The sequence below is a fragment of the Pezoporus wallicus genome, unplaced genomic scaffold (genome assembly GCF_028554395.1).
Source record: "Pezoporus wallicus isolate ANWC-B61680 ecotype Strahan unplaced genomic scaffold, APGP_CSIRO_Pwel_v1 contig_1181, whole genome shotgun sequence".
Classification (NCBI taxonomy): Eukaryota; Metazoa; Chordata; class Aves; order Psittaciformes; family Psittacidae; genus Pezoporus; species Pezoporus wallicus.
The window spans coordinates 1,127,344-1,150,010 of record NW_026641428.1 but is presented as its reverse complement, the minus strand read 5'-3'; the positions used below and the strand labels follow the sequence as shown (position 1 = coordinate 1,150,010).

Here is a 22,667-nt window from a genome sequence, read left to right as displayed (position 1 = left end):
TAAACTGGTATAATAGGGGGAAATGCCGTGGCAGGTGGTGTTATAGAATCGTCATAGAAAGAGGGAGAGAGGTTTGCTAATACAATATGCCCATCCTTCATGATGACAGGTGATGAGGGGTCAAGCTGCTAATGAAGGTCTGCTCCGTTGCGGCTGGAGGCTCAGAAGGTGGCTGCTTGAAAACCTCTTTCTTCTTCCAAGATGGTATATGGACTGCTGCGTTTCAGGTTACTGCATATACACGTTCTTCCAAATCCTCTGTGTTGCTCCCAAAGCACTGGACAAAAATGAGGAGAGATGCCCCAAAAAACCCAGCCTTTTGATTATTCATGAAACATCTCAGTAAATGGAAAATTGCGCCTTCAGTTCAAACTGAGGAGTGGATCGAAAGCAGGGTACCACAGCACAAGCTCATTCTACAGGAGATACACATCCCCAACAGTCTCCTTTCAGCTACCCTCTGCAAGATGTAGTTGTCAAAATTAATTTAGAATATGCAAGACTGGCTGTTTGTCTCCCTGCTTACACTGGCCTTTCAGGCATGTACACACTGCAGCACTGCGATAGCTCCTCTCCTGTTCTGCAGTACCATGTTACCCCACGACCTGCCAAACTGTGGCTCCCTCGTGGTGCTACACGTGCGAGTGGGAGTAGGGAGTGGCAGGGATGCAGAGCCCCGCGGGCAGATGAGCCTGGGGCACGTCCCCCCATGATCTCCTGCCCCATTTCACCCTGGGGTGCACACATGGGACAACGGCATCCTCGACGATACGCAGGTTTTCAGTGAGCATCACCAGAAAGCACTTCCATTTGACTGTATGCTGGCAAATGTGGTTTGGTTTGTCTCCATTTTCCCAGCCTGATATTCTACTGCCTACTGTGGGGGCAGAGGGAAGGCCATAAGGAGGGCAGCTGCAAAAATCTGCATGTTCCCCTCTGAAGTTAGTGCATGCTAAATATACTTTCAGAGAGTGTTATTCTAAAATAGTAAATTAAAAAGCCTAAATAAGAAATTCCAAACAAAAGAAAAACCTTTCAATGGGAATGAGTAAGTAAATAGAAAATTACTGGGCACAAAATGGAAAACAAGACAATTGTATGGGTTATTTCTTTACTATCAAGTAAGAAGTAAAATAAATTGGAAAAAAAAAAAAAATCTTCAACACCAAAAGATGGATCTAGTTTTAAATATTTGCCTGCCACAACTGTTGCCATTTACTTAAAAAAAAAAACAACAAACCAGTGAACAAAATATTGTGACACAGAAAGAGAACACTTATGCCCAGACAAAACAATCAAATCAACCTCAGTACCACCCAATACTTACACAAAAAAACCTAACCGGGTCCCCTGCCTAAAATCCAAAATCACTCCCAAGCCCAGGTTTTTGGCTTTGCCTGCTTAAAATGAAGCAGCCAACTCACATGCCTTCTTGCAAGTTTTCCCTCTAGTCAGTGGAAATGGTTTTAAATGTGGTATTCCAGTTGGGACTCTTTCCATATATTTTCATATATGGACATCTTGTGTACGTTCTCTTTCACAGGAGGGAGGGTTCATATAATCTAGAACAGCTTCTATCACTTTAATGTTTATTCTCAGAATACTGCTATTTATGACACCATTTGTGAAAGTTGTGTGATTCAGTTATCAGCATAACTGAATTCATTTTCTTAAGGTCAATTGTCTTCTGCGAATATGAGGGCTTGAATAATATTGAAAGGGAGCTGGCAGGGGAATTTTCAGCATTTTGGGTTTTGTACATCCTCCGAATTCAGCGCTATGACAATTTTGATTTTATGGTTTTTTTTTAATCTCTATGTGAGTATCTGGCAATCAATGGGAACCAAATTTCATTAGAGAATTTTTGCTGTCCTAGCAATTCAGCTCAGTAGTTTTACAGTGGGTAGAAATAAACCTTTACCAACATTTCTCCTACACTGTTAATTCCCACCGTCCTTTCTTCAAAAAAAGACCTTCCAGAACGTAGACAGGTTTGTAAATGTATTTTTATTATGTTGCAACAATCAAAATATATATGTACTACTGATTTTTCCCCCAAATATTAAATGAAAATGTAATACATTTTTGCCCACGTTGTGTTCTTGAATACTTTGGAATCTGTAAAGACCCTGACATAAAGAAACCAAAGAAACTGAAGCAACTGCACAATTAGAGACTGAAAGGTGTTATAGTGCTGCACTTACATTGCAAATGAAGTCAGATGTCTCTTCCATCAAGTATAGCCTCAACAGTCTCTGTTTTGTGAGTATTAGAAACAATAAACAAATATACACAGAAAGCATCACAAACAGTAAATTGGTTATTTAAATACAACTGTATCCAACATAGCAGCTAAACACTGGACAATGTTTGAGGTCATCAGCACATCCACGTGCTCTTCTAAATGACGTTTGGGGTCCTGAAACACAAAGGATGCCATGAGAGAAATGAACGAAAGACATCTCTGAAAGACTTCATTTACTTCAGGTCTATTTAAGATGAGTGTGAGTTAAGGAACACAGGCCAGTAAAGCTCCTAAAATGTTTCATTCAAACAAGAGCTAGCAAATGACTGAATTTCCATGAGTAAGGTTTTATTAGTCCATACTAAGTTGAGAATAGGTTTAGGAAGTAAATTCCTGCCCAGCATCTGAAGAGTAACCATGACAGCTGTGATTTTTTAGGATGACACACAATATGTAGAACTTACTATACGTCTTACTAAGGCCAATATTTTAATCTCAGTTCTGGAACACTGCAGTTTGTTTTGAGATCATTGTACAAATGGGTGTTTTAATCCTGTAAAGACTCTAGCATGATTTAACACAGTATTTGAATAGTTGACTGCAAAAAACTTAGAATACTTATACCCATAAAAATTACTATTTTTTTTTAAAACACAATGCTATGTTGAAATGTTCAAAAAAAAAAAGAATGTTAAGCCTGAGCAGTGCTCTGAAAATACACATCCCCACACACTATTACTCAATTGATGTGGGCATTTGTGGGCATCTGCATAGAACAATAAGATTATTTCTGGTCAAAATCCATGCTCATGCACTTCTTCGGTTTCAGAATTCGGATTAAGAAATTAATCTCCAAATACTGCAAAATTACAGGCACATTAAAACCCACATCTTTAAACTTTACTGAAGTATTACTGTAGCATTCTTGTGTGTATAAAAATTAAAATATGGAAAACAATCGTGGGAATTTGAAGTTTTAAAAAAAGAATTGCTGTCAAAATCTAATGAACCTATTTAAATTCACACAAAAGTGCACTAGAAAATCTGTGTAAGCTGTCCTTCTTAAATAATTTTCAAAGATCATACAGTTCTTCAGTATTCTCTATGTTCCTAGCAAATTATGCAGCTTAATAACATCCCTATTGTGAGCAGCTGTTTGTTTGCAAAGCTTTTTATACAAGCTGCATAAAAAACCCAAATGGAATTACTTAACTGAACAATTTTGTAATTAAAGAATTTTATCAGGAAAAAAAATTTCTTTTTAATGGAACGCTATGGAAATTTTTTTCTTTTTTTCACCTATGCATAATGATTTAAAGAACTAGTGGAGCTCAAGTTCTGTTTGAGATGACATCATAACCCTTAAAATACAACCCCTCTTAAATATTTTATACATATATTTATGTATGTGTAGGTGGGCATAAACTCTATTGTTCTGAATGATACAGAAATACACAAGCGACTGCACAATAGTGCAGATGTGTTATGACATTGCTGCTAGAAGCTGACACATAAGAGCAATCCAGAATCCTTTAAATTCTACTGCTACTAGCAATACAATGAATACTGGTTCTTTAAGGACACACTGCATATTTTTAAAGCCATTTCTTGTTTCCATTGCCCTTCTGGAACTTGAACACCTCTTACAAACTTGCTTTGCTCTCCTCTTGCCCACCAAAGCACATTTCCGCAACCTTTATATTCAAAACAAATGGATAAATAGTTTTCTGTCAAGTTTTCTACAAGGACATTACATTCCCATACACTGCAAAGGGACAGAATGAATTGAGTGGGTATTTTCAGTTCCAGCTATGGTCCTAAACATTTTTCCTTCAACATCAATACAAAGAAATGCAGCTCACTTGCATACGTGCGTATTGGAGCTGAACACCGACTGTGTGTTCATGAACTAAAGATAGGGATAAGCCGGTTCTTCAGCCATCATAACGCATGAACAACACTCCCACCTTTTCTCAGTTACTACTATTTTTTAAGCCTCCATACCTTTGGCCTCTCTGACAGAGACTTGGATATCTTTATGCCTCTTCTTGCAAAGAGGTAAAAAAGAAAAAAGAAAGGCAAAAAGAGAAACTACCAAATTTCACCACTGCTCCTCAGCATGTAATACAAGCACATGTAGAACAACTTGCAGATATTCTGCCGATATTCTGTCAAAAGCCTTGTTCCTTACACAACAGTCTTCGACAAAAAGATATTACCTGGAGCATTGAGAATATCTTGCACATAGAACTAAAATCACCTATGCACATGTAAGAAAAATTAATATTTAGAATGAACGAAGCATATCATTCCACCTCACTCTAATTCATCACACCTCACCTGCTTGCCAACATTTTTTATTGCCAGCTGTTCAGGTGTCATCTTATCTTCTTCTTCAACAGCCTGTGAAAGAAACACAGAAAAGGTCAGTGTTTCAGATTTCATTTACTTGCTCCCCAAGCCACAAGACTCTCAAAATACAGTTCTCTAAAAAAAAAATAAAATAAATCATCAAATGACAATACATTTCAGAAAGTCAAAAGGAAAGGTACTTCAGCTTTTCAGCAGACGTGGTTTTAATTACTGAGTGCTAGTGCAAAAGATCAAGGCAAATACTCATGAATGGTTTTATTGTCAGATATTCACAAACCTGTTTTTAAGCAAAAATCTTAAATGCACAGTATCAATAGTTAAAGATAGTTGAAGATAAACTAGAAAAGCACAACCTAAATAACATTACCTACATTGTTTCACTTACTGGAGACTTGATCTCAATAAATCCTTATACTGTTTAAGGTCACTTATTTTAATACATTTTTATAATGTTCTGTTGCCTTCAAACACAGTGTCTTTACAAAGTAAATCCACTAACTTATCTCGTAAATGGAATATTGAATTTTGGTTTTTAGGACTTTCAGCAAATTAAAACAGAATAGCACAGGTTTACTACTCAGAGTGCTTGCTGAGATCTAGTATTAATTAAAAATATTTCTAAATGTGAGTGCTAGTATTAAAAACAGTACAGATAACTCCGATTCCTCTTTTTTACAACAACAATACTAATTTTGTTGTCTAAAAAGTACTTTGAGGTCTAGAATGTGTTCTAAATACTTAGCATCTATCTACTGGAATGACACAGATAAATAACCTTTATTCTGCTACACTGGTCAAGTAGTTCGTGACTGAGGGAATGAAGAACACAACATTTATTTTCATCTACAATGATCTTATATTCTCTTCACTAAGTAAAAACACAATGTAATGACTCACATTTCAACGCAAAACATGTAATTAAATTCTTTGCTAGTTCAGGGCAAAAAGTCAGATGGTAAAGGCTGAAGAGCTAATAGGCAACTTCACACAGAAACTATACATAGTTGATTAATAGGAAACACAGTCTCCACAAGGCCATTAAAGCCACACTTGTGCCTAATTTAAGGAAAACCCAAGAAACTCTTTGCTGAAAACAGATTATAAAAATCAAAATCCCACCAAAAGAGTTCCTGCCACAGTTGTCTAGTCCTTTCACAAGTCATTCTGAACAAAGCTTGTGATAATCAACTTCTTACTTCTGATATTAAGTAATGAATTTCTTCACTTCATAAACACAGCTACAGTTAAACTTTCATTATGGGATACAAGTACCTTGTTATAATTCTTAGCTAATTCTAACATCTCCTTCACTACTGTTTCGTTGAGTTTGCAGTGTTCACTGTAGTCTTGAAGTGTCAAACCTTCCATCCAACTCTTCTTATGCAAATTTAGCAACATCTGCAAAACAAAATCTCTTTAGAGCATTCATCATAAAATACATTCGTAATACTGTGAAGATCTTGGACAGAAAAACTAAGTTACTAATAGTAGGAATAATAAAAATCATTCATCTTACAATGGTTAAACACAGGAAATACAATAGTCAACTAGACAGGCTGAGAATATTGAGGCTATTCAGCCTGGAAAAGAGAAGGCTGCGTGAAGACCCCATAGCAGCCTTCCAGTATCTGATGGGAGCCTATAAGGATGCTGGGGAGGGACTTTTCATTAGGGACTGTAGTGACAGTACAAGGGATAACGGGTTAAAACTTAAGCAGGGGAAGTTTAGATTGGATATAAGGAAGAAATGCTTTCCTGTTAGGGTGGTGAGGCACTGGAATAGGTTGCCCAAAGAAGTTGTGAATGCTCCATCCCTGGCAATGTTCAAGGCCGGGCTGGACAAAGCCTTGGGTGACATGGTTTAGTGTGAGGTGTCCCTGCCTATGGCAAGGGGGTTGGAACTAGACGATCTTAAGATCTTTTCCAACCCTAACTATTCTATGATTCCATGATTCTGATAGAGCAGATAAGAGATTTTGCATAAGTTTTTAAAGACCAAACTCTTTGAACCCTAAATATGAAAATGAGGCATGGAAACCAGGGCCACATTACCTTTGACAGGAATACTTAGGTTTTTCTTTTGGGTTGTTTCGTGGTTTTTTGTTTTGGTTTGTTTTTTTTTGTTGGTTTTATTTATTTATTTATTCTGTAGCTGAGAATGCACAATTGCATTGTAGGAGAGCTAACAGAACTGTTTTAACTGCCAAATAAGGAATTGTTGAAGCTCCTGGCCTATAACAAAGTTGGAAAATATTTTAATGCTTGGATTAAATGCATGAAGTAGTTATTTAGGCTTCACTGATTATCCTGAACTATATGCAAGCAGCTGCCACAGTTGTGAAGAAGTGAACTTCAAAAGAAACCAAAGCATGACTTGCGTGTATTTGTCCTCAGACAAAGTAAACAGCCCTAAAAACAACATGATAAAGTGATGCAGAGTTTTGATGGTGATAAACATGGGGACTATTAGAAATATCTGAAATGTTTTACTTGACACTCTGATGTTATTCTTTAAAGAGTGAAGGAATAGCTACAAAGGCAATTTCATAATTTTCATCAGTAGAGAAAGCGTATTTTGTGACTCTTCTGCACAGTTGAGGACTGTGGGGAGGACCCTTTCAGCAAGCAGTTTCAGCTTTCCTTTGATCTGCAAATATTTACTATAGCCATCTTTGAGAGTCCATAAACTCTGCAATTGCTACCACCTGAATAAAAGTGCCTGTTACATCCTATACACAGTTCCCAAAGAAACTTGGCTTTGGAACATACGAGCCGAGTTGAAAGTTTGTGTCATAATTTGTATTAGCAAGATCTCAGTTACTGACAGAAGGAGTTGTAGGCAAACTGCATATGGACAGTTTAGCTAGGCTATCTGGGTTTTGTAATTATGGTTTGGTGTGATGGGCTCCTCATCTAATACATGAAGCATGTACTTTTACTACAGATGGAGCTAACAGATCACCACCACCATGAGGGGGTTTTGAGATATATATGAACCTGCCTTATGAAAGATGTGTGGAGATAGTTGCCGCCTCACACATTAAAGTTTTCCTAACTCGGTCAAGATTATGCTCCTACTTGCAAAGGTAATAAAACTTACATATGTAAAGCCATTAAAGCAAATGCACACTTGGAACTCAAGAAAGACTGTATTGGCCACACTTGTATCTGAACAGAAACAGTAACCTCTGCAAGCTTCACAGACATTTCCTGAGAAAGCTGGTTATGTTGAATCAGCTACTATTTTCATTAACTGCAAGATTTTGCAATTCAGATACTGTCCATAAAAAGGGTTATGCATTTCACAAATTCTTTTCAACTCCCTGACTTGCATGGATACTCTTTCATTGTTCAAACTTGAGTTTTCTTATTACTTCTACCCCTCTGAAAGTCAAACTAAGAAAACTATTCTGACTATTTCACCATGAACTCCCAACTTACCAGCTGGGCTGTTTATAGCCCTTACAAGGCCATGAACATACACAGGCATAACTGAGGACAGAATCTGGCTCTTCAAGAATTAACTTCCATAGGTAAATAAGCTTTTTTCTTTTTGCTTTCTTGGTTGAAACTGTCAACCTGTATTTTACTTGTAATTGAGAAAGTTTGACACAAAAGTAACTGATGCTATTTGCTGTCACTAACTGCACAGTATTTTTTCTGTAAATGCAGGGCATCACCACTTCCTGATGCTCGGTGAAGTCTTGGGAAGCTCTATTCATACCAATTTGAAGCACCTTCTGTTGAAGTGATTATAGACAATTAAAACCTGAGATTCCTTGGTTATACAGTTCCATTTTGTAAAATATGGTCTTCTAGCTTCAGGAATTCCAGTCTGTGAAAACCTAAGGCAGCTAGTGTGTCTTTCAGCTTGAAACTCTGCACAAACCTGTTAAGTGCAGAGAACAGCATGAGAACTTTCCATAAAACACAGGGACAAAAATGTTGTCAAACTATTTATATAAAAGTTTAGAATGTGGTTTTGGAAGGTTTCGACATCATGACTACCCGTGTTTTTGGAAGAGAAGACATCTATTCCAGGAGTTAAAACATCTACTGAAAAGTATCAGCAGTTGAAATCAGAATTTTGCCACAAATCTTAAATACATAGTGTATATAGTGTTCTTTGTCCTCTGAATAAAAGCTAAAACAATTACCTTCTGTTCTAGTTCATTCTTCCTGTAGTTGATGGTGATGGAATAGTAATGTCTGTTTAGTCCATGAATTAGTGCCTGTAAAATTCAGGGGAAAAGGTTACACAAAAAATTATCCCCACTGAAATGAAGAAATATTATAAGGGAAGAGTTAATTAAAATATAGCCATCATCAAACATCACTTAAATAAAAACCACAAAGAAATAAATACACAGAGACTATAAGCAGGTATTAAGTAAATATACCTGTTCCTATTTCTCGTCAGTCTCTGACAGTTATACTTTATATTTCTAAACCACATATTTTTTCACACAGTAACAACTATCATAGGAAAAAGTGGTAACTGCCTGCAAACATTTGACCGATACATATGCACAAACATATTTCTCTCAAATCCTTCCTCTCTCAATAAATTTGGTTATCACTTCCATTAAAATAAGGCTCTTTCTTTTACAAACAAAGGAATGATGGCTATCTATTTACAACAATTGCCAACATTCCCAACTTAATTCTCTAAGGTACAATACAAAGAGTACCTGAAACGGTGATTAAACATGTCTGGTATTGGTTAGATTATGTGCATCAAATTAACCTTGTATAGTAAAGCTAATTCTATTTTTGAAATGTCAATTAAAAAAAAATTAAAAACCCACCAAACCTCTCTCATTATAACTATGCCCTTTGCACATTTGGCCTTAAACTCTTAAACTTGTACATCACAATCTGATTGACTGAGATTAGGTTAAGTGACAGCTACCTGCGTATCTTCTATTTTGCTCATGTGCATTGCATAATTTATTATGTGCATTTATGACTTCAGGGGGAGCTGGATTAATATTTGGGGGACACGGCAGCTTAAGAAAATTCTATAGTAAAACATCACATCTAAAGCTGTTTATTTTTCATGTAAAATTTTGCACATGAAGTATACATTTAAAAATGAGGTATGATAAATCATACATCAAATACACAGAATTAGTGATAAATATTGTTTATATTTAAATCATTGCACCTATTTATGTTTAAATATATTCTTTAGAGCTATACAGAACGTGTATTTGCATCTTATGCAACTTAATATTTCAGCATTCCAAAATGATCTGTATGAAAGCTGAAAATGTTCTCATACATACATTTTTAAAGAGATTTCTTCTGTAGACACATATACAAAGATACAAAGCTACTTTAAGGGTTACATTTATGAGAACCAGCAGTTCCAGATTACCATTACTTGTGCCACTTACTGTAATTAAAATTGTAAAATAGAGAGTTTATCATCAATAAAGTAATTTATGGCTGAAACTATTAGCAGTAAGTAGTTCCACTGCCATCTTCTTATCCCACTCAAAATGACTGTATATGAGGTTTTGGGGTTTGTGTTTAAATTCACTTGTAGATGCTTAGGGAGTTTTCCACAATTCCTAAAATTTCACAAACATCTTTGTCTTCCCCAACTATCCTTTCTCTTCTGTCTCCTCTTCTGAAACCACTCCTTAAAACAGTGGACAAATGCAAAAGGTAAGCAACTATTCCACTTCAATCCTGAAGAGTAGTTGTAGTTTAGCCACTGCAACAGGTTAAATGAAAGCCCACAGAACACTTTAAAGCAAAGCTTGCTCTTCATGTTTTGTTTTGTTTTTTTTTTTCAAATTAAGAAGGTCATTCCAAAAAGTGTTTCAAATCACACACACAAAGAGCAAGTAATAAAACTGTTGATAAGGGAACCCAGAACACCCCCTCCCCCCCCAAAAGAAAAAACCCAACCCCCCCCCCCCCCCCCCCCAAAAAACCAAACCAGAAAAAGGCATGAATTCAAACCATGTACTATTCTTATTCCTGAGATTTTAATTAATGTCTTAAAATCCTTGCTCCTAGCCCAGCTGAAATCAATATTAAGTTTGCTGCTGACCCCCACCGGGTCAGAATTTTATTCATAACCTTAGAATAAAAGCAAAACAAACTGCAAGAGCCCTTACAGAGTTTCATTCTAAACTGTGATTTTTAAGCTTAACACTGCCAAATTGAGAAAAACCCCACACAAACAAAAAATACCCACTCTAACAACAGAAACCCAAAATTTGCATGGCCAAAATGTCATGTTGTAGCAACAGTGATTTTAAAATAATGAAGTTAAAACAATACTACAGGGGTTTACAAAGGAGATCATTGCACACAGTCCAGAGAAACCAGTTAGAAAAGCCCTGAAACATGCAAGCATGGGCTTGCCTATATCCGATCAAGAGTATTAGCTGCTTATTTCATACTCATGATAGTTTCCAGTTTTTACTGATTCAAAAATCAAAAGTCAAACACAACCATCTCCTGAAGCAGACACTCTAACTACCTGATTTTTCTGGCTAGCATTCTTGTAAAGGGTTTCAATGCATTAGTAATAAAAACAACTATCTTTTGTAAGACAGGGGTATGGTGATGACTCTACTACAGCAGAAATTTAGCCCTTTTTTAGTTCTACTGTGACTAGTGTAGGGTCTTTTTCTTAGCTACTTATCTCAGAAATATTACTTTTATTGTTCAAGTAATGGATACATATTAAGCAAGAGCAAATATAAGCATACAGTGGAAGGACAAGATTATTAATGATGAGGGAACTTTTTCTATAATAATTTACCTCTAGAAAAGCCGAGATGTTAATAAGCAGCAATTTTAAATTGCAGCACTGAAACCAGTATCTACATTGCGTCACATGACATGACATCAATTGTCACTTTTAAAAGTCTGCATTTCCATAAATCTGTACTTTAACCTTTGCTGTATATACTTATACATACATTCACACTTAGGTAGCTAATTTAGGGCTCAATTTTAAACCCTTTACATATACAAGTCCATTGATGAATCACATCAATTATAAATGCATGCAGAAAAATGCTAGAGAGAAAAATAAACAATTTGTATCTTACTGGTTTTAGGTACTTTTCCCCAAAACCGTGGAATTAATCTTGCAATTTACAGGACTATCAACACTAGGTTTACCTGGATAGATGGCTTGTTTAAGTGACCCAGATTTGAAGTTGTTTGTCTTGGTTCATGTCCCAAGACCATCATATTAGCATTGATCAGTCTGAAGGCATCAATAACAACCTGTAAAAAACAAGATGTCAAGTCAATTCTTCTTAGAAAATGCAACTAATAGTGCCAAGCAACAGTGGACAAGGCACAATCAACTCTCATCTGGTTTTGGCCTTTATCCAGAAAATCATTTAATTATAATATTAATAAAAAAGAGCCTCCTGCCGGCTATGCTATCAGCACAGTACACTACCTTGTACTGTACGGTGACACCAATTATTACCTTTTCCGCAGAGCTGTAAGTTTTATATACATGATATCATCATACAACATGGAATTTTTCTGTATGCTTACTCTAAGCTTCAACAGTATGCATATGTTTGTCACCTAAATCTTACCTAATCAAAATGAATGACAGAGAGAGACTAAAACTGAAAGTGAGCACAAGCTAAGGGACCAAGTCTAAAGCCCAGTCCTGTCACATCAATTATACTACCACAATACTTGAAATGACAACAAAATTATAGCCAGCAAGGAACTTGCCCCATGTATTCCCTTCTAGTCAGATGCTTTTTGCTTCTTGTGACTACGAAAGGGTCTATAAACTGTCTGATGGATTAAAAAGTCCTTGTCAGTGTCATGCTCAGGAGTAAAAAACAGAGTAAAAGTAAACCAAGGTCATTTATGATTTAAAGGTACACAGTAGGTAGTATTCGGTGCTATTTCACTACAAAGAAAATAAAACCATCACTGCTTTTTGTTGTGTCCTGTGCTGAATTTTTCCATTAAAATCTTTGGAAATAGGATTTCATGGCCCCACACAATAAAACCCATACCCCTATCCAAGACCTGCGAGATGAAACAGAACTGACAACATACCAACAACATACCCAAACCCACCCTTACTGGGTACCTGCCATTACAGGTTTGTAATTTTACGATAAATTTGCTTGCTTAGGGCCCAGTGTTTTAACTGGACAAGTGCCCATACAGCCTTGTACATCCACAGAAATAGGACAGGCACAGTTCGCAGGCATCTTGTCTGCATATGTTGGAAGAGTTATTCCAGTTCATTAAACCAAACACTTTAAATCTCATTTTAACATCTTTTCTACAATCATTATTATTCTCTTCCTCTCCATACTATGGGCTGGACACTAACAGATGCATTTATATGGCTGGTTTGGTATTTTGAAGACTTAGACCTAAATCAATTTTTTTATGTTGAACAAACAAATCACTGACACTGAAAGGAGGCAGAGAAAGCTAGAGTCTCCACTTTGTGCTAGCATTTTCCCCTCCATTTACACCAATATAACTAAACACATATGCAATTTGGTAGGATTACAACATAAATATTGAAGTCATTCATGTGGAAGTAAGGTTAATTGGCAAGTGTTTATAGTGAAAGAAATTACCCAAGCATAAATTGCAAAAGACTAATAACTTATCACCTGTTGTATTTACTTCTGAGACCCAACCATTTCAGTTGTGTTGACTCAATGCCACTAAGGGCTATTGCCTAGACCCTCAGCTGACTGGCCAGACCCATCTGCATGTGTCACATCTTAAAACTGCATGTATAAAATGTACCAAATAATCTTCTTCATTAAAAATGTTAGGTTGTGACCCAATTACAGTGAGTTAACAGTGACTTTTCTTTCTGAACATTAATCAAACCAAAACACTATTCAGATTTAATATGCAGCTACAGCATGCCATCTGATACTAATGCTACAAAAAAGGAATTAAAATTTGAAGAAAACTTAATTCTCAAAAAAATCTGAAAGTTTCTATATATTTATACATTTTTTGTGGTAACATACAAAGCAATTGTATTTTTTCCTTTTTTTTTTTTTTTTTATTGCTAGTAGATTTTTCTCCATCTCAAAACCACTCCTGACAAGCTTTTCTATGTGTCTGTGTTCCATTTTAACCAGATGCTCTAATTTATGAGCACCTGGAAATGCCCAAGTGCAACAAACAGGCAGGATAAATTAAAGAGTCAAGGAAAGCAAAAAAATTCCACATCACAAATTCTCCAGAGACTATCTAAATAAAGGGAAAAAAAGCCAAGCAAGTAAAAATTTATCCTGAGGAGCAAGGAACATGAACTTGGCAGTATACTATTATCACAAGGAGCTGCTTTATAACTTACTAGTGGCCATGTCTCTAGATTTGAGTCTAACTGAAAGAACTTCACTACATAACGTTGAGCTTATCCAAGAACGAATGCCATTGTCCAGCATGGATTTGTTTTGAGACTCGAGTCATAAAAATTACATAAAAATTAATAATAAAAAAAGTTGGGTTTGATAATAAATTCAACATTGCAGTTGGTGCTCTCAAGGTTATGTTTGGATAAATTTCACATTAAAATATGAGAACTAGCTGCTAAAATATTTCTGAGTGATACTGAATATTACTCTAGCATCTTAGTTCTGACTAAAGTAATTTTTGCTATGCTTCAGGTACTATCTGTGTGGAAAAGGACTGCTCGATCTATCTGTCCTCCTGAAGGAATGAAATGCAAGTATTTCCTAAGTAGAACAAATATTAACCTAACAGAAAGTGGTATGAAAAATTAAAATCACAAATATTAAGCTTTAAAAATGGATGAAATTGCAATTTCTACAATCTCAGAGGAGCACAAAAAGTGTGTGAATTATATTTCTTGTCTCAGTCGCACTGTGACGACCAACGGTAACCAAATACTTTAACTACACTAAGATTAAAGGAATTTGCTGCTATCACTATAGCAACCATCTTAAAGAAACTAACATGCTCAACAACCTGGCGACTAAATTTAGAGCTAACACGCAATAAAAACATAAATACAACAATAAATCCTACATATTCATTTTTACGAAATGCAATTGATTTTTTCACAGTGAACACAGACCAGCCCCTGTTTTAGAGGATTATCTCAAAATAAATAGACTCATTAATGTCCAGTGTACTAATGAGCAATGGGTGAAGTAGGTGTTAATTATGCCACAGTAAGATTCAAGAAAAAAGCCATGGTGAGCACTTGGAGGTGTGTACAAGCCAAAGTCTCCTCTCCATGTTTGGGCATTTTGAAGTAAAGCATGATGCAATAAGATGACAGCAACATGGTCACCCCGTATTCTACAATGGAAACTTTAGACACAGTATTTTGAACAAAAAAACCCTTCCAAGGATTAATTAAAAGCAGCATAAAACGCTACTCAGTTACTTAGATTCTTGTTGTCAGTATTTGTCATCCACAAATTTTAAGCTTTCATTGCACTTAAACTGACTAACGGAGCATGCCCTGTTTTAGTAAAAACTACAAGTTCCAAGCTTCATGCTAAATTCCCTTTCTGTAAAAACATTAAAAAGTTAAACAAAAGTCTATGCCATTGGGATATTTTCCAGAAATATGAAGGTAGAGATCTTCTTTTCCAAATTCACTTCCACAGTGCAACTCTTTCACCACTCTGACCATTTAATTTTTCCTAGTATAAGTGTCTTCAGACTTTTCAGAGGTCATTTCCACAGCAGACAGCTTATAACAAAACCATTAGCAGTTTGGCTAGCTTAAGGAAACCTCTTACTTTCCTTTTTTGTTTATTATCACTGCATGAATCTGCAGCATATGAGAGTTTATAATTTCTCAGGCTTGTTAAATTCATGTTAAAGGTCTGTTTTCTTGTTGAATAAATTTTGTTCATATAATGCTGCCTATTTCATATACTGAGTCTTTAATAGCACCTTTGGTCTATGCGCAACTCACAGATCAAAACAGAGGACTAAAATAGGGGTTGATGATGCTATTTACATGTGTGATTCCTGCTGTCTTCTTGTTAGTAGCTTTAATATAATAGAAGACCTTGTCTGTTTTGTAATTAACACATCTTTACTGGAGAGATATTTGGAAGTGATTGCTGTGAATATACTGGTTAGTAAAATAAACACAATCACACACCACTTTCTGTTATCAGACAAATTTGTGAATTGTACACATTATACTCCAGATCAACAAACTGTGATATAACAGCCAAGTAGAAGACACATTTATATAACCCTTTATTTTTCTGAAAATATGTATTCAATCTGACCTTGCAAATATAATTAGCTTGTGGGATGTGTGGATTTCAGTACCATGGATGCTTTACTAATTGCAGCTCTTGGAAATAGATACTAAATATTTGGAAGCTGCCAATACAAAATAAAAACTGCATCTTTTTGTACATCTGTCTTAGCTTCAAAAAGCATAATAATCTAAAAAGACAATAACTATACAGCAATTTTTTAAGCATTTCCCTGGGGTCAACAACCCACAGTAGAGCCTGCATAATGTATTTTTAGAAACAAAATTTACAATTATCTGCAGTGTATTTAACAAATTTGAGGATAGCTATAATTAATATGATACATAGTTATTCACAATCTAGGACAAGCACTGGATGCCTCAATTGCTTACTACATAAAAACCTGGCTTTTTCTAGTCTACATAGTTATTAAAAATAATGGCTTGATTAAAATTTAGGATGCTTAGTATCCAGACTTATTTTAGCTGCTTCTGAGAAAGTGAATGCCATATAAATATTAACACGTTTTCTAAAATAGTCTTCATAAATTTGTGGGGTAGTTAAAAAAACAAAACACAAAAAAGAGAATTTCAAGAGCACTTTACAGATTGAATTCTTAAATGCCACCAGTATCAAATCTACCAACAATACTGAAAGAAGCAGTCCTGTTGTGCAAGACCCACTTGTTTCAATGGTAAACTTCAGTTAGAAATAAGTCAGCCTTTTTTTTTTGTTTAAATTTAAAGCATTTCTAACATCAATATTTTTTCCAGTGAAGAATCTGTGACATATGGTGACTATCTTTAAAAATGTATTGTGTCCCTGGAATTCAAATAGCAATGTATTGTTTATGCCATATGTTTATGAACAAACATACCAGTACTTAAAGACAACTCTGTGAAGGATATCATGGGGTTATGCCAGGTGTGGCAAAAGAAGTAATGTCCCATCTAAAATCTCTTTTATCACCTGCAACTGACCTGTTATCAACTGCTTAGTTTGTTTCTGGATTCTTTAAAAATGAAATGGAACATGTGACCTGAGAAGTGCATCTTGGCTTTATGACCATTTCGTTATTTATGCTGCCATGCACTGTTAGACAACTGCAAGTGAAGAACATCTTCTGTCCCCTGTAAGCCCACAACATAAAAAATTCAAAGAAATCTTACTTTTTATGCCATTTCCAATGAAAAGCACTAAGAACTGAAACTGACTCATGCCAAATGCATATCACTGAATTGCTGTGATTGTGAGTTTGAAGTTTGCAACATGGAAATTATTTATAAAATGTCAATTTTAGCTCCGGAAAATATATTCCTAGGAGTATGTGCATTTTCCTTTTCCATCCTTAGAGAATTGCTTACTTGTGGTCAAATCCGCAATACAACTTCAATATCATACTGGGAGGAGAGAGAACTACAGTATAATACATTTATTTTGACAAGTGAGTGCATGCGTCCATAACTCCCAAGTAGCAAAACTACAAGTTTTAAAGCTATATGCCTTAATGAAGGAAGATAAATGGACTATTCTACATCCACCACAGCAAAAGGAAATTAAACATTTAATACTTTTCAACAAGGAGTCTTCTTGGAACTTTTTTTGTCTCAAGAAAGGGCATGAACTGAAGTAACCTATGCAAATTTTGGTAGGTTGACATACATCACTTAATTGGACCACAGCAAGTTCAAAAGATGTTCCCTAGCAAATTTTAGAACAGCAGCATTGATGTTAACAGTTTTGGCATCCCAGAAAAAATTACTAATATGCAAAATGTTATTCTCAATTTGTGCAAATCTATTAAAAAAAAGCGCTGATTTTCAAACAAAACAGTAACAAAACAGTGGTATACTGGCAGTAGTAAAACAGTTCAATACTCCTTAGTTTATGCCTAGGTTTAGAAAAACACATCCTGAACTGAAAACACTGTAGTGCAGATGCAATTAATCTCTTACAAATGTGATTCTTTAGGAAAAAAAGAGCATCAATCCTTATTGAACCAACAGTAATCAAGCCCAGCACAAACATAGATTTACCTCCTTCTTCTCCAAATCAGTCTTCTATTGAAACTCATTTTTTGCCTAGATCAAGTCAGGATGTTTCTGCCTCTGATATGCACGTTACTGCACCAAATGCTCTGTTCAGTCACCATTTAGAAATATCACAGTACTGTAACACTATCTAAATATACTAGACATTATACAAAATGTACAGAAATGTACCCTTGAAATTTTAACTTTACAATATGTAATTTTGGCTATCTTCTCCATTTTAGAATCTTCCCTTTACAATAGAAAAGTGTTAGCATGTCCAGTTCTAATAACAGAAGTTGCTCCAGGCATAAAATACTCCAACATAAAATTGTAGGTATCACATGTTTTAAAACACATTTTCTTGTAAAATATTATCTGCATAATAATTCACAATAAAAAGACATGTCTCCAAAGCAATAGTGAAGAAATAGTCAATTTACTGGCTTGTTAACACTTTCAAACTGTACCCCAATGACTGCTGAATTCACTTGTGTCTGGGGAAGATTTATTAAGATAAAGGTTACTAAGACAAATGCATGAAGTGGGGAGGGGGAGTTTGGTATACAAAGAAAATCTTGTTAGGTGGCTCAAATCTACTCACAAACTTAATTTTTAATGGGCTATTTTAAATGACAAATTTCAGGGATGACACACCAGTCTCTCCACACATCTCAAGGACTGTTCTTTTTCCCTGTCTTCTTAAAAAAGTCACCATCTCCTCCAATCCTGAGGTTAATTCAAACAAACAAGGGAAAAGGACAGGTTCAAAGTAGTATCGCTAATAAAAGAGTGAAGGTCCGAAAACGTGGCATCATTCGGAAAACTAGCATAAAACATGTTCAGCTGAAGAATATTCTCAAGGCTAGATGGCAATTCCAATGTTCACAGTAGTAATTGTTAAATATGTCCGCTTTTGGTTTCAGTCTTTTAGACTGTCAAGTTACAAAACCATTCACCATACCGATTTGTCTTTCTAAGATGGGAGGATCTGCAACACAAAACCTGTTTTGGAAAAGGAGTTAGTTTGCTTTTCCCCACAGCCAGAAAATTGAGGTAATGTAGTGTATAGAAAACTTCATCTAAACTGGAATGTAAATGTAGCAGGAGATCTCAAAAGTATTTACAAAGCACTATTCTTATGGTCAGCACTCAACAAAATGACCATCTATTACTCTGGAGAATTAAAAACTGAAATCGGGTATTAACAAAACCATATTGCTCATATACACAACTACTTACACACAGGTTGTCACCTAGATTTGGAAGTATCAATGGGCAAAAAAAGAGGAAGAGAAGTGTTTTATGGAACAGGTCTCCAGAGCTGGTCATCCAGCAGATGGAAAACAAAGCTCTGATCAACCACTGATTTTGCAGGAGCATTTTATCCTATGCCTACCTAAATTCTGTCCATTTTGAAAAATGGACAAAATCTCATTAGCACAGTAAGAATTAAAAATATGCTGGAATGCTACATTTCAAAGTACAGTATTTGAGCCACCATACTTTTATGATAGGTGTAGACTGCTTTACCATTCTAAATAGAAATTTAAGTATTTGAAGATATTTTTCTTTGTTAACATCTTAAAGGACTTTGAGATCTTCATCTTGCTCAGGATGACCCTGGCTTTGGACAAACACACCTTTGCTATGGACCTCTGGCAGCAACTCCACTAAGCTCTCGTCTCCACAGCTCTTTATTTGTACAAGAAGGATATAACATCTTTGTCACCAGACAATACCTATTTTAGGACAAATAATACTTTATCTCCCTTTTTTTTTTTTAAACATACAATGTAACTGTCCCTCTTTAGGACTTCCAGAAGCATCATAAGAATATTTTTTTCACACTTTAAAAATGAGTAAAGGAACAAATGATAAAGTCATCACATTTGTTACTCCTTTTAGAATAAAATTCTAAAGATCTCATAAATCGAATAAAAGAAAGCAACTTACAACTTCCACTGAAAAGAAACTGCTTCAACAAAATGGTTTCAGACTACAGCCCACATTCTGGCTAATACATGAAGTATCAAACCTTCAATTCCAGAAGAGGTTACCTGGACCACAGAATAAGGTTCGTCTAAGTGTATGCGGCAGGACACAGTAATAAACTGAAATGGGAGCTGCTTACTGCAGAAAAAAAAAAACCAAACCAATAAACCAACAACAACAAAAACCAAACTAACTGCAAGAAAAATAAAGTATCAAATAAAAATACAGCAGGTATTTCTAGGAGACTGTTGCATCTCAAGGCTCAAGTGGACAAAATCCTAAGTGAGGTGGTCTGAACTATGTTGACACTATCAATGCAGTGGACTAGGCCCACAAAGTTGGACTACATGATCTCCTGAAATCATTTACAACTGGAATGATACTGATTCACTTGGCTACCCAAACATACATGTTTTTTTCTCATTGTATCCTCTGAATGAGGGTAAGATAAGGATAAAATACCACTGTAAAAATCTTTTAATCAAAGTGGCAGGATATGGTTTAAGCACAAGATAAAGATGCATAGCAGATTTGCTTTAATCAGTCAGAAGGTGATTAACATGCAAAGTAGAATTTATAAAAAAATTATCAGAAAGACAAGTCTTTTCCTCAGCAACCTAAAGCAAAACAAAACCAACAGATCTTCCTACAAATAATTCTGACAGTACCTTGCTAGAAAAAATTATGGTATAATGGACATCAAATTTTTCTGTATGAATAAGAGATTGTGCTACATATCCTACGAAGCACCACAAGCTCAATAAATTACTCAGATGTACAAAATGGACTTGTGACAAATTTGGATATTTTACTAATCTTTATGCCAGCAATTATTAATCACGGGAAACCAGTGAACTACCACAGAAAAACAAACTGGTTCAAATGGTGACTCTTTTATAATAAAGATTTAAATTTTAAAGCAGTTAAGAAAAAAACAAAACAAAACCCCAAAACCACCACATTTTTTCCTACTGCCAGTGGAGTTAAAGATACTATGTTTACAGTAAGTTTAGTGTAGTTATATTTTCCTTAAGAGGTGAGGAACAGCTGTTAAGTTAAAGTCCAAAAAAATTTATTTTTAACTTTTGGCAAAGGTATATAGCTCACTGTACAGACATTTCAAAATGTATGTGGGAAATAAATATGAAATGTCAATATTTAGCTTGCTGCAGATCTTTAATGAAATTACTGCTTCTGCGGAATATTCTAAATATGAATTACAACTTCCAGTGCACAGACTGGAACACTGGAGGGAATAAAAGAAAGGTTTATTAGTAAGTACAAGATGAAGCAACAGCTAGCCAGGTTGCCCCACTGGCTATATTTCAGCAGGTTTTACTTTGACTTCATTCATAGTAATCAAACAGCTAAACAAAAAAAAAAAACAAAAAAAAAAAAAAAACAAAATAAAACAACAAACCAAAGATTTTTCTCTCTGGGTCCCGATAACACTGACCTTCAGTTAAAATTCACTGATCTGTTGTTAGTTTATTTCACAGACCACTAGTACATTGTTAGCCTAAAAATTGCTATATGTGGTACACAGTCATGAAAAAGCATACTGCATGTGCAAGAATATGTATGGAAAATAATAAGATCAGTATTTAGAATTACATGCCCTTCATGTGTCCTACTATGTTTATGTAATAATATCAGTCTTAAAATGGCCATTAAAGCACTTGGCATTTAATCCACAGATCTATAAGAGGGTTTTATTTTTCTATAAGAATTTTATATGACTATTTTTGCTCATTTGCTTTAGTAAGACATAAAATAACTTCTTTTTTTTGTTTGTTAACTGATAAGAATTGTATATATTCTAATCTTTAAATTACAATCATGCATCATCACCATCCCTAGGTGTTTGGAACATGTGTGTCCAGATGAGGACAGCTAACAAAGAAGTTAAGTTTTCACTTTCTAGCAGTAATAGGGCAAACTGCTTTTTAATGCTTTAGCCAGTCAAACTGAACCTGAGGTTTCTCATCAGAATTCACTTCAACTTCCTGACACATGAAAATAACCTCTGCCCTGGTTATTCTTCACCAGCACAACCATGACTGCTTCACTGACTATAAGACATAGCAATTTTATACGGGCATGGACCTGCCCCAAGGCAGGTTTAAAATTAGCTAATGTGTTATTTTGGAATTTGTTTTTAAATACATCTAATCTCAGTCAAAACACACCATATTAAAATCTTCTATGCCACATGTTCACTATAATTTTTTTGCCAGACAGTTATGCTAGTAAAAGGTATAACGAGGAATCCTGGACTCAATAGCTACATACATGAGCAAAAGCCCACCAGTATAGTGGCAACTGCACCAGCAAAATTACCTCTGCAAGCAGTTCTGCTTTTGTTGGCACTGAGAAAAAACAGGTACTTTTCTGCAATCATCTTGGCTTGAGTTACCTAACATATGAAGAGGCACTGGAGGCCATACTGAGGTGTCCATGCATATGAAGCAGCCAAACCCAACCTAAGAAATCCCCTTGTGCTCTAATGTATCTGTTCTCTCAGTTCATTTAAAATCAAAACAGGTTTTAATATCAGTGATCTTGCCAATCAGGATCATAAATCATACGTATTCCATAGCCTAATCTCACTCCCCAAATCATGAAATTAATTAGTAGTGGAATTCATAATTTGGCGATTCCTTTTATTTCAAAGCTTTTAAGAATGCACTTGCCAGAAAAATGACAGATGTAAACTTTCTTTTTTTTTAATGTGAAACCTGAGACTATAATTTTATCTGACTGTAGCAGCTAGACATGTATGAA

The 22,667-nt window shown here is 35.4% G+C and overlaps 1 protein-coding gene across 1 annotated transcript in view; it reads right to left on the bottom strand.

The window, feature by feature from the left end:
• Positions 1-1,985: 1,985 nt before the first annotated feature.
• The window catches only part of PSMD14 (proteasome 26S subunit, non-ATPase 14), a 48,173-nt gene continuing 27,491 nt past the window's right edge, over positions 1,986-22,667 (bottom strand). The window contains exons 8-12 of the mRNA XM_057423675.1: positions 11,768-11,875; positions 8,776-8,850; positions 5,891-6,016; positions 4,586-4,648; positions 1,986-2,419 (exon numbers count right to left, since the gene is read on the bottom strand). Coding sequence (XP_057279658.1) covers positions 2,321-2,419; positions 4,586-4,648; positions 5,891-6,016; positions 8,776-8,850; positions 11,768-11,875 — 471 coding nt within the window. The 3' untranslated portion in view covers positions 1,986-2,320. The remainder of the gene's footprint in view (positions 2,420-4,585; positions 4,649-5,890; positions 6,017-8,775; positions 8,851-11,767; positions 11,876-22,667) is intronic.